The sequence below is a fragment of the Notamacropus eugenii genome, chromosome 3, assembly GCF_028372415.1.
Source record: "Notamacropus eugenii isolate mMacEug1 chromosome 3, mMacEug1.pri_v2, whole genome shotgun sequence".
Taxonomy (NCBI): domain Eukaryota; kingdom Metazoa; phylum Chordata; class Mammalia; order Diprotodontia; family Macropodidae; genus Notamacropus; species Notamacropus eugenii.
The window spans coordinates 213,067,282-213,080,505 of NC_092874.1; the positions used below are offsets into that span (position 1 = coordinate 213,067,282).

The following is a 13,224-nucleotide window of genomic DNA, read 5'->3' on the forward strand; positions in this document are numbered from 1 at the left end:
GATGTTGTGTTGTCCCTCCAGCACTGGCAGTTCAGAGCTCTGTAGTGCTGATGCTATGGGACTGTGACATTTAGTCTTTGTTCAGTTTTAAGCTTAAATTGTATAAAAGAGCCTATATGTCATTTATACTACTATATATTTATGTCACTATGACATTCGGTGGTACTCCTGTTTCATTGCTCATCTCTTTCAAAAACTGGGGAGCTAATTTTGCCTTTGTTTCATATATTGCATTCTAAGATTAAAGATGAATTAGGAGACAGAATCTGGCTTTACATCCCAAATTTATCACTTATCAACTGCATGACCTTGGATCGTTGCCTTTCCCTTTCCTTTTTCTTAAATATCATATGAAAGGAGTAGACTAGGTAATTTAATTTCTTGGCTAACTCTAAATCTGTGAGTCCATCATCATCACAAATAGTGGGGAAAACACAAGATGAGTTGTAAAACCTAGAGTCTGCTTAATATTCATTCTCTCTCTCTTCTTTCTTTTTGTAGGTTTGTGAAAAGGAAAGCAGTCCTGAATTAGTGGAACTCTTATTAAATAATGGAGCACAAGAACAAGACATTCGGAAGGCACTGATGATCAGCATAAAGAAAAATAATAGTCAAGTCATCAGTTTGCTGTTAAGGAAGCTTGGCCTGGATCTTGCCAATAGCAGCATCTGTCTTGGAGGATTTTGTATTGGAAAAGTAGAACCTTCATGGCTTAGTCTTTTATTTCCAGATAAAGTACCTAATTTAAGAAGACAAACAAGTAAGTTTCAGTAGGAACCCTTTAATTTGTTGAGGTTGAGAGTAATAATGATTTTTTAAAGTTCTTAATATTTTTATTTATTTTCATATAAACTGGGTTAGACTATAAACTTTCCTGTAAAAATCTTATGAAGAAGGATGATGGGCAGTTTCAGTAGCATCATTTCATAAAGCAAAAGCCATGGAGGTTAAAACTAGTTTAAAGGAAGGTTGGCAAGATAGCCAATTAGCAAAGGTTTGTGCTGGGACCTTTTGTTGGCCAGTGAAGGAGAGCCAGAGTGATTTAGGTTTAAAGTATGGTCCTTAAAAAATAAATCTAGCCCATAAACCCCAAGATATCTTGCTGAGGTTTCATTGATTAAAATTTATATTCCTGTGAGCAGAGCCCAAATGATATGGGTATTTTATTATTCCTAAAAGTTTGTTGACTTCCCTATCATAAGGTTTGAAGTGAATTTGGCAACTTTGCCATTAAATCAAAATGTTTTTAGAAGTGAAAGAAGAGTCACCAGAATAGCTTAATAAAAAGAACTGGTTTCAGAATTTAACTTTCATTATAGTTTTTTTGTGAGACATTTAAATGAGTTGAATTTAAAACTTCAGGGTCCAAATCAATCTTATAATATTAATGTATAATCATACATTGAAAGAATTAAAGTATTAAATTAATTAAAGTATTAAAGAATTTTAAGATAAAACTTAGTTTTAGTAAAAGGCAAATAAAATTGCAATTTGACTAATTTTCCTACATGTAAAAATTGTCAAGAATCCTTTAGTTCTTGTAATTTCAGCAAGTATTTCTCTAGTATTCAGAATCACTTTCTGAATTTGCAAAGTAATTTGAAAGATTAAAAATGTGTGAAAACAATTTTATTTTGATGTTGAGAGCAGAAAATAATATTCAAAATGGTACTTGTTGAAATCCAATGTAGTACAGTGCTAAAAGAAAAATATAATGAAGTTAGTGTTCCTTAGTTTTATTCTTACTTGCAAAGTATTTTGTTGAAATGTGTATTTTTGCTTCAAGAATCTTAGCAGTGTTTGATAGATATGTGGCAGTTATTTTCACTCCTAAAAAGTATTAAAGTTTCATAAAGGGCAAAATGAGCAAATGAGCATTTATAATTGATGCTGAAAACTATAGTATCACAACAGTTTATTCTTGATATTTATAATGTTCCTTTTTAAAAATATTTAGTTCCTATCCAATTATAATGTCTTGATTGATTAATGAAAAAATAAATATATAAACCCATGTGATTTTTCTAACTCAATATGCAGTTCAGATGGATTCTTTTGTATGATTTAGTGGCCCCCATTTCTATTTGAGTTTGACACCACTGATATAGACAATAAGTAGGTAGATTTGAAAATGGTAAAATAACCACATCAAAAGAATATTTAGGAATAGTTTGATTATAGCTTGGCAGTTCTCTAGTAATGTGTCCCTGTGATGTGTGTTATTAAACTCTTTTATGGATAAAGGCATATCTTTTTTATATTTGTGCATGACACAAACCTGGAAGAATAAATAATGTGTTCAATGGCAATCAGTATCCAAAAAGATCTCAGCAAATTAGAGTGTTGGATAGAATTTGAAAAAATGAAATAATGCAGTTAAATCTAAAGTCTTATACTTGAGTTCAAACAAATCAACTTCTACACTCAAATTAGTATCACCATTTTTGTTCCTATTTTAAGTTTCAAGATTCAACATTCTAGGAAAAATTTTCAGATTGGCTGTGAAACTGATGAGCTTGGATGTGACTTTTATTATTGTAGCCACTCAGGCCAAAGCTTTATAATAATGCATCTGTTGTATTGTAATTTGATATTTTTTACTTCAATATTTTGAGACTATTTATGCTCTGATACAATGTCCTCTGATAAAGAATATGGATTCATTCAGACACATAATTTGCTTTTGTGACCTAAAACCTAGGCCAAGGCTAAATGTAATCTTATATTTTTAAAACTTCTTTTTAAATGCATTGTCTGTTTTCATCAAGAGGCAATACTGTTGCATAATGCTTTTAAGAGGCAGAATTGAATAATTTAATCTTTCTTTAGGAAGCATAATTGTGAAATAAATCTTGTATTTGCCTTATATCTTTTATATTCATGACTTTTTAAAATTGATATATTTAGAAATATCAGTGTTTATGACTTTTCACTTAGACACAGGATCTGCACTGGCAAGAATGGTACTAAGATATCAAATGAAAAGTTTATCAAAAGATGGACCAATATCAGGCAGAAGTGATGGAAGTTTTCCTGAAGATCATCTTGATAAATTTAGTGATTGGACTGTTATACCTGAGTCTTTAGACTGTGTATTTCGTCACAGTGATGATCTTGACAGTGAAGGTAAAGACTGTGACACATTAACTCTTTCATCTTATATTTCTGGATATAATTGTTAAAGGTATTTGAAGAACAACAAATTAAGAAGTTTGGATAAAAAATTCATTTTGTAGATCTTTAAAATAAAGAGAAAGCAAATTTTAGTCTCCCAACAAAGTTCTGTGGTAGCTTCTTTTTTTTAGGTATTTTCTCTTTAGAAGATAGTTATTGGATCTGTGGTTTCATTGATAGAGAAATCTTGGATGAGAAAGCTTCCTCTGCCAAAGTAGGTTAGCACCTTCTCTGCAAATGTACAGACTTAAGGAATTGACTGGAACACAAACAGATTAAATCACTTACCAAAGGTTAGATTTTAAGTATGTGTCTTGAGGATATTAACACCTTATAAATAGGGGCTGATTGGTCCTTTTTTTAGCAAGGGTCTTTTCTCAGTCTTTTACCTCAAGAATTTAAACTGGAACAACATTCTGAAAAAATACAATTATTCCTGTGAATTAATTTATTTTTAAATCTCTGTAATTTAAAGTCAGACATTTAGAGGTATAAGTTGACATTTGTCAGAGTGCCATGGTAGATAAAGAACTGTTCTTTGGGGTAGAGTCAAGATGGCAGGGTAGAAGGACTGATCTGCTCTAGCTCTACTCCCATACCCCTTAAAATACATGCAAAATATGACTCTAAACAAATTCTAGAGCAGCAGAAGCCACAAAACGACAGAATGAAAGAGATTACCAGCCCAAGGCAGCCTGGAAGGCCAACAGGAAAGGTCTGTTGCACTGGGCTCAGAGCAGAGCATAGCCCAGCCATGGCCACACACTGCAGCACAGACAGGACTGGAGCAGGCTTCAGGGTGCTGAATCATGGGCACAGCTGAAGTTTTCAGATTTCTCAACCCATGAGCTCCAAAGACAGCTTTCAAAGGTCAAGGTAAAAACTCTTTCACCTGGGTGAGAATGGAACAGGGTCAGGCTTCAGCCCTGACCCCAGGGTGGCAGCAGTCACTATGGCACAGCATGCATTTTTGAAGCCCTCTACCTAAAGGCCCTGGGGGTACCGAGTCTTAGTCCTGAGTGGCAGTCCTGGGGTAAGGAAAAGTGCTGCTGCAGTGGAGTTGATGGATGCTCTGGAGAGGGAATTCTATTCTTAGATCCTGGGCAGAAAAGCTTGTGGTTGCTTCCATACTAAAACACAGGCTGGAAGATCAGTAAACTCCTCTTCCTTGATTGTGCCACCTTGGAGAAATTGAGAATTTACAGATCCCTAAAATGTACCCTCAATTTGACAAAGGACTCAAAAGTCAAGTAACAGACTGGGAAAATGCCCCCAAAAAAGGGAAAAAATAGGACTATAGAAGGTTACTTTCCTGGTGAAAAGATATTTTCTTCCATCTTTTTGGAGGAGGAAGAACCAAGCATACCATCAGAAGAAGACATACAAGTCAAGGTTTCTGCATCCAAAACCTCCAAAAAAAATATGCAGTGGTCTCGGGCCATGGAAGAGTTCAAAAGGATTTTGAAAATCAAGTAAGAGAAGTGGAGGAAAAATTGGGAAGAGAAATAAGAATAATGCAAGAAAATCATGAAAAGCAAGCCAACAGCTTGCTAAAGGAAATCCCACAAAATGCTGAAGAAAATAATACCTTTAAAAATAGACTAAGCCAAATGGCAAAAGAGGTTCAAAAGCTCACTGAAGAAAAGAGTTCTTTAAAAATTATAATGGGCAGTTGGAAGTTAATGAATTTATGAGAAACCAAGAAATTACAAAACAAAACTGAAAGAATGAAAAAATAGAAGACAATGTGAAATATCTCATTGAAAAAACAACTGACCTGGAAAATAGATCCAGCAGAGACAATTTAAAAATTATGGGACTACCTGAAAGCCATTATCAAAAAAGAGACTAGACATCATCTTTCATGGAATTATCAAGGAAAACTGCCTTGATATTCTAGAACTAGAGAGTAAAAGAAATAATGAAAGAATCCACCGATTGCCACCTGAAAGAGATCTGAAAAGAAAAACTCCTAGGAATGTTGTAACCAAATTCTAGAGTTCCCAGATCAAGGAGAAAATATTGCAAGCAGTCAGGCAGAAACAATTCGAATATTGCAGAAATAAAATCAGGATAACACAAGATCTAGCAGCTTCTACATTAAGGGATTTCAGGGCCTGGAATATGATATTTCCAGAAGTTAACAGAATTGAGATTAAAACCAAGCATCACATACCCAGCAAAACTGAGTATAATATTTCAGAGGAAAAAAATGGTCATTCAGTGAAATAGAGGACTTTCAAGCATTCTTGATGAAAAGACCAGAGCTGAATAGAAAATCTGACTTTCAAACCCAAGAATCAAAAGAAGTACGAAAAGGTAAACAGGAAAGAGAAATTATAAAGACTTACTAAAGTTGAACTGTTTACATTCATTCATGGAAACATAATAATTGTAGCTTTTGAAACTTTTCTTAGTATTTGAGTAGTTGGAGGGATTACATACATGTATAGAGACAGAGGGCACAGGATCAGTTGCATAGAAAGGGATGCTATCTAAAAAAATAAAATTAAGGGATAAGAGAGGAATATATTGGAAAGAGAAAGGGAGAAATGGTATGGGGCAAATTATGTCTCGTAAAAAAGGCAAGAAAAAGCTTTTTCAATGAAGGGGAAAAGGGGGAAAGTGAGAGGGAAAAAGTGAAGCTTACTCTCATCACATTTGGCTTAAGAAGAGAAAGTAGGGGAGAAGGGGATAAGTGGGGTGTGAGGAGCATGATAGAAGGGAGGAGAGAGAACTTAGAAGTAAATACTGTTGGGGAGGAATAAGGTCAAAAGAGAATAGAATAAATGGGGGGGCAGGATATGATGGGGGAAATGTAGTCTTTCATAACATGACTTTATGGAAGTCTTTTGCATAACTACACATCTAGTCTATATTGAATTGCTTGCTTTCTCAGTGGGGATGAGTGGGGAGGGAGGAAGGGAAAGAAGTTGAAACTCAAAAGTTTTATGAATGAATGTTGAGAATTGTTTTTCCATGTAACTGGGAAGTAAGAAATACATGTCACTGGATATAGAAATTTTTCTTGCCCAAAAGAAAAGAGAGAAGATGGGGATAAGGGAAGGGACAGTGTGATAGAAGGGAGTGCAGATTGGGGGAAGGGGTAATCAGAATGCATGGTGGCTTGGGTTTGGGGAGGAGAGAGATGGAAAGAAAATTTGGAACTCAAAATCTTGTGGAAATGAATGCTCAAAAGTAAAAATAAATAAATACATTAAAAAAAATAAAGAGCTGTTCTTCAAGTGTCTTGGGCTCAGTCCTACACTTGTCACATACTGTTTGTGTGTTCCTAGGTTAGTCACTGAGACAGAGTTATGGAGAAGGTGTTAATCTTCATAGGCAGAGAAAGTTTCTCATGGAGAGATTTCTACACTGATGAAATCACTGATCTAGTGTAAAAAATGATGGCATTTATTATTAAACTGTCTGTAATAGTGTAATATATACAGACAAAAAACCAAGAAATAATCTTATCTCTTCTATTCAGGATATAGCTAAGTGAATAAATCACTTCTAACTTTTTGGCCATCAGTTTCCTCATCTGTAATGTGAGAGTTTTAGAGTAAATATCTTCTCCTTGGAAACTGCAAATTTATAATCCCATTGTTCTTATTTTTTTCTTCTAACTACTTCATTTCTATCTTACAATTATTTTAGGAAATATAAATTCTTTAAAGACAGATTTGAATACTAGCCTCCACATGGAAGAAGTAAATGTTGTAAATTGATTTTTCACAGTTACAGATATATTAACCCCCAATATAATTGATTTCAGTTATGTTTCTGTTATTAAGAAACCTTTACTTCTCCAATAACTTGTATATATATTTATTGAAGCAGTATTCTTTTCCAGAATCAGTTTTTAAAAATTTTGATTTAAAAAATGAATCCATTAAAAAAATGGTAGTTCAATTGAATGAATATGATTTTCCAAACTGGTAGAATTAAATGTCAAATATTTAATAAATAAATGATTAAATGGAATTTGAAGGAATTTTAAGAAATGACTTCTTGAAACTGATAGATGTGAATTGTTGGTATTTGAAAAGGTGAAGCCAGAATTATTTCATTATTAATATACTAAAGATAAGAGTTTGTCCATTTAATGTATCATCCTAAAAGGGAATTGATCAAACTATTCTTTATAATTAAAAAGTATTATAATCCTATGTTTGTGATTTATGTTCCAATCTTTCATTCTGATTCTTCATGTCATATTTAATATCTTTATTTTATATTTTGTTATTAAAATAGGAAGTGAAGGTTCATTTGTTATGAAAAAGAAATCAAGTTCTTTGAATGTGAGAGATCTTTATAGAGATCGTGATTTGTGGTGTGACTCACCAACTTTGGAAAGGCATTCTAATTCAATGGTAAGACAAATCACGACTCTCATATGTCCTTTTGGTAGTTAAAAACATAGGGTGAAGCCAGTTGCCATTAACCCCATGACTATGGGCAAAATAATGAATTAGATCTTTAACAATTGTTACAAATAAGTTTTGTTTTGATTTGATTTTTCTCATGGTTTCTCCTATCTGTTTTAATTCTTTTATGCAATGTGACTTATTCTGAAGATACGTTTAATAAGACTTTATATGTAGAACCCATATAAGATTGTATGCCATCTCAGGAAAGGAGGGGAATAGAAGGAGCAGAAAATTTAAAAGTTATGGAAGTGATTGCAGAAAATTGAAAACAAATAAATTAATTAAAAACTAATTGTAACACAGAGATTGTAAGGACCACTTGGATTATCCAGGAAAAGCCTGACATGAAGGGTAAGAATAATTCTGGGAAGGTTGGAGTACTTAGGAAAACTTGATGGCAAATAAAAGAACTAGGCAAGTAGGTAGGAAACTTCAGAAAGACTTGTTGGTAGATGGATATTTTGCTAGAATGGTAGCACAAGGATATATTAATTACAGTAAAAATTAAGTATTCCCATTTTGTACTTGCATAGTGATACAGAACTTTCTAGTGATCAGTTATACCTTAGCCATCAAACCTATCGTTTAGGATTCATAGTATGTAACATTTAGCAGACACTTAATAAATGTATGCTAATTGATTGACTGGCCCTTGGGAAGTAGTCTACAAGTATACTGGCTGGCTTCTCCACGAAGTAGTATTTTTTTGTTTGTTTTGTTTTGTTTTTTCCATTGCAGAACCAAAAACAGATGTGGCAGAAAGTCACTGAGTGGAAAATGATCTACCTCAGGACAAGCTTGTTTTTCTTTATTCTTCTTTTTTATGATAATATTTTATCTTATTTTTCCTCAATTATTTTTCTTTATTCTAACAGCTTTTGAGGCACAGATATGGTACAATAGATTAATCTCTGGACCTTGGGTCAAGAAGAATTGAATTTAAATACCACCTCAGATTCTTAATAACTGTGTACCCTTGGACAAATCATTTAATGTGTTTGCCTCAGTTTCTTCGACTCTACAGAAGGGATAATCATGTCACCTACCTCCAGAGGTTTTTGTGTGCATCAAATGAGATAATATTTGTAAAATTCTTAGCATAATACCTGGCACATAATAGACTTGTTTCCTTTCCTCCCCCTTCTAAAAGTTCCTACCATACATATGGTAAACCGCCTTTCAACAAACTGACTTTTTTTTTGTAAGAACACAACTCTAGGTCTCTTGTGGAATTTCATTATGAAAATGGAGTTCTGTTTTCTGACCAGTTTTTCAAGAATATACTTGTATCATATCTCAAGAAATTCCTCACTTTGTTTCATTGATAGTGATTTAAACTCTTTTTATATTTAGTGACTCTGGAGTGACTTGAAATCTTTCTGAATAAGTCCTAATTACCACATTTTAGAGCTTTGATTATCCAATATTGTTTACAAGGCAAAAGATTAAAACTTTTAATTAGTGGTGAAGTATAATCATTATTGCTTTGGAAGCAAAAATAGGTACATTTTCTCCAAGTTAGTTTTGGAATACCAATAGTATAATTAAACTTTAATAGACATCTTCTCTTAATCATAATTAAGCATTGCAAAAATTGAGTTAACAACCTTTAGGTTGTTAGTAGGCTGAAAAATACATAGTTGTTAGTCAGTCACTTCTGACTCTCTGTGATCTTGTGAACCATAGCTCATAATACTGTACATTGTTTTTTTTGTTGTTGTTTTTAATTTAATTAATGTATTTGTTTTCAGTTTTCAACAATCACTTCCATAAGTTTTAAATGTTCTTCCCTCCCTCCCGAAGACAGCATGCAATCTAATATGGGTTCTACATATACATTCTTATTAAACACATTTTCACATTAGTCATGTTGCATAGAAGATTTAAAACTAATGGGAGAAACCATGAGGAAAACCAAAATAAAACAAAAGATAACGCAAGAGAAAGTGGTCTGCTTCACTCTGCAATCCAGTTTCATAGTTCTTTCTCTGGATGTGGGCAGCATTTTACCTCAAGTCCTTTGGGAATGTTTTAGGTCCTTGCATTGCTGTGAAGGGATAAGTCTATCAGAAACAGTCCTCTCACACTATGGCTCTCACTGTGTATAATGTTCTGGTTCTGCTCATTTCACTTAGCATCACTTCACATAAGTCTTACCAGGTTTTTCTGAAGTCCAACTGTTCATCATTTCTTATAGCACAACAGTATTCCATTCCATTCCATTGTTTTTTGTTTTGTTTTAGTTTTATTTTTTTACGGGAGGCAAGGATACCAGAATGGTTTGCCATTTCCTTCTCCAGTGGATTAAGGCAAGCATAGGTTATGGGACTTGTCCAGATTAGTATTTAAATTCAAGTCTTCCTGAATCTGGGCCCAGCTCAGTCTCCACTGAGCCATTTATCTAGTTACCTCCAAAAAACCAAACAAACAGTAAAATCTAGTTAAGGATCAGCAGGAAATTGTATACCCTTGATTTATTTAGTTTGCAAATATAGTGTTAGTGAAAAGAAAATAACCCCATGAATGAGAACCATTTTACCCCAAGGTAGCTATGTAATCTTGAGTTCCCTCCAGTTTCAAAATTGATGAGAGTTAATAATTGTATAACTATAGGATTAGGTGCTCCATTTTTCTTTGTTAAATTTTACTATATATAATGTGTAAATATTTTTTAAACATAATAAAAGTTGCTCCTGTGTAGACAGATATTTTTGCTTTTATAAAATGACATGCTTTTTTACAACTTGACTAATACGGAAATATGTTTTATATGATTGTACGTGCGCAACTTCTGTCAAATTGCTTTCTGTCTTGGAGGGGAGAGGTGAAGGAAGGAGGGAGAAAAGTTGGAACTCAAAATTTAAAAAAATGAATGTTAAAGGTATCTGTATATGCAATCAGGAAAAAAAATATGAAAGAAAGAGAACATGACACAAACTTTCTTATGCATGCTTTTATCTTCTAAAAGGAGGACAGTTTTGATCAAGAAGAATTGTTGAAGCAAAAAAGAGACTTATTTTCTTCATATGGCTCTGTCCGTGAGTATTTATACTAATAACCATAAAGAGTTAGAAATTTATGGCAGAATTGAGTAATTTGTCAAATCCACATCTGATGTTCAAAATCATTAAAATTATTTACTGCCAATTTTATTTTACACAAGAATCCTGAGCTTTTGTTTCTCTGAAAGTCTCGTGGGTAATAGAAGTATAAAGTACACTTCTGGTTGCTTTATCTGAGTAATACAGTGTTGAATTTTAAGAAGCTCGTTCAACTTTATCTTTTGCAAGTTTTAGATGAAATGTGTTTTCTTTCTTGGTTATGCATTATGTTTTGCAGAAGGAACTTCAAAACTTCAGTCCCATTTGAGACCATCAGACAACTTTTTTCCTCTAACATCAGAAAGAGAATATATAAAGTCATTAGATCTTTCAGCAAATGAACTAGAGAATATTGATGGTATAAGCAAGAAATGCTGTTTAAGTGATCACTTAACACATCTTGAGAAACTAGAGCTTCACCAGAATGCACTTACAAGAATCCCACAACAACTTTGTGAAGTAATTTAATATTGTTTTAAAAGGAAATGTGTATTTGCATAATTTTTTCTTCAGTTTAAAAATTTTATTGTCTTGGAAGGGAATGTTATTTTTTATGATTATAAGCTTGATGTTCTCTGTCTTCCAATTTGCTAGAAAATGAACTGCTATTTGCCAGTGTATGATTTTTAAAAAATGTGTGTGTGATATATTTTTTTTAAGTGAGAAAAGGGGGAGGACGTTCCAGGTATAGAGAACAATGTGAACAAAGACCAGGAGCTGAGGTCAGATGTTGAATAGGTCAGATACCAGTATAATTTAATGGAAACATTAAATTAAATGCGTGGAGTGGACTCACTTGGGATCAAGCTATTGAGAAGAAAAGATTAAACCAGATTTTCAGGAGTTTGGGGGCAAGGGGATTAGAAGTTCTAAGCTTTGAATTAGTTTTTCTTGGTGACATCATTTCATAACTTTAAAATATTTTATTTTCAGATTTTAAAATGCTTGACATATTTGGACTTACACAGTAACAAAATCACTTCAATTCCTGCCTCTTTGTTTAAAATGAATTGCATTGCAAATCTTGATATCTCCCGTAATGATATTGGACCGTCTATAATTTTGGATCCAGCTATCAGATGTCCAACCTTGAAACAGCTCAATCTCTCATACAATCAACTTTCCTCTGTCCCTGAATTTCTTGCAGATGTCATAGAAAATCTAGAACATCTCCTTCTGGAAGGGTAAGTGATGCCGATTTTTAGTGTGTAAATTAAAGTGGAATTATCACGGCTGGAAAAACCTTGGAATTTGTGTAGTACAACCTCATCATTTCATTTTATTGATGGATAATTGAGATTTAACTTAAATGACTTTCCCAGTGTCATTATAGCTAGTAATTAACAGAACCAGAAGCTAAACGCATCTCTGACTTGTTAGTCCCATATTCCTCTCATGAAATCAATTAAATTCACAATTTGGGTTCCTGTACTAGACTATTCAATTATTCTCTCATTAAGTCAATTAAGTGTCTTATTTTTATTTCCACGACAGAATTGATATATTAGAAAAGTCAGCATTGCATAGGTAGGAAATCTGTTCATAATTATCTGGTATTATAGTTTATTGTAGTACTACGGTTCATCATTGCAGTTCACTCCAGTTCATCCTTCACATCGCTGTCAAAGTAATTCGTCTTAAGCAGAGATCTAATCATATATTTCCCTTATTCAGTAAATTCTGGTGCTCTCTTACCATCACCCGCATTATCTCTAGAATATAAGATCTTCTGTTTGACTTCAAAGTTTTTCATAACTTAACCCAAACAAACCTTTCCGATTTTATTGGGCATTATTCCACTTCACACCCACTAAGTTTCAACCAAAATGATTGAACCAGACTTTACTGTTCCTCATTCAGGTCCTAATCTTCTATCTCCCTTTTTTTATCTGTATGCTATCTGAATCTTATGTCTGGAATTCACTCTGTCTTCACTTTCCACCACTTAGAATCTCTAATTTTTTTTCTAAGTGCTGTTTTCAACATGAAATCTGGTTGCCTCAGCTGCTGGTGCCATCTCTCCAAAATCATCTAATATCTATTTTTTGTGTTTCAAATAAGCCTTTATTTGTACATAATTGTCTCTCCCACCACCCCCATTTAAATTGTAAACTTCTATGAGCCAGAGCTGTTTTGCTGACACCACTAGTTTCTCAGTTGAGAAGGATATCACCAATCATAGGTGCCTAATAAATTCAACTCAGTGAACATTATATGCTCCCTAATTAAAAGCATTAGGGATGTAATGATGAAGCAAAGATATATACTTTGTCCTCAAGGAGTTTACATTCAGGTGATGTTACATCCAAGTAATTAGACTGAGAGTTGGAAGAAGCCTTTTAGATCTTCTGCTCAGACTTCATTTTCTGGAGGAGGAAACTAAGACCTATAGAGGTTAGAATTTTTACAAGATCACTCACGTGGTAAGCAAAGCTAGTATTCAGATGAATGTCTTTCAGTTCTAACTCCTTCATTCTTTCGATGGCATGATTTTTTTCAAAAATAACTATAAGGTA

General features: G+C 33.4%; 1 protein-coding gene across 2 annotated transcripts in view; it reads left to right on the forward strand.

Annotated features, from left to right (window-relative positions):
- Positions 1–13,224, forward strand: part of LRRK2 (leucine rich repeat kinase 2) — a 253,844-nt gene that overhangs the window by 96,562 nt on the left and 144,058 nt on the right. For both annotated transcript variants that reach the window (XM_072654313.1, XM_072654315.1), the window contains 6 exons: positions 502–760; positions 2,938–3,126; positions 7,432–7,550; positions 10,576–10,645; positions 10,947–11,167; positions 11,642–11,892. In XM_072654313.1, coding sequence (XP_072510414.1) covers positions 502–760; positions 2,938–3,126; positions 7,432–7,550; positions 10,576–10,645; positions 10,947–11,167; positions 11,642–11,892 — 1,109 coding nt within the window. The remainder of the gene's footprint in view (positions 1–501; positions 761–2,937; positions 3,127–7,431; positions 7,551–10,575; positions 10,646–10,946; positions 11,168–11,641; positions 11,893–13,224) is intronic.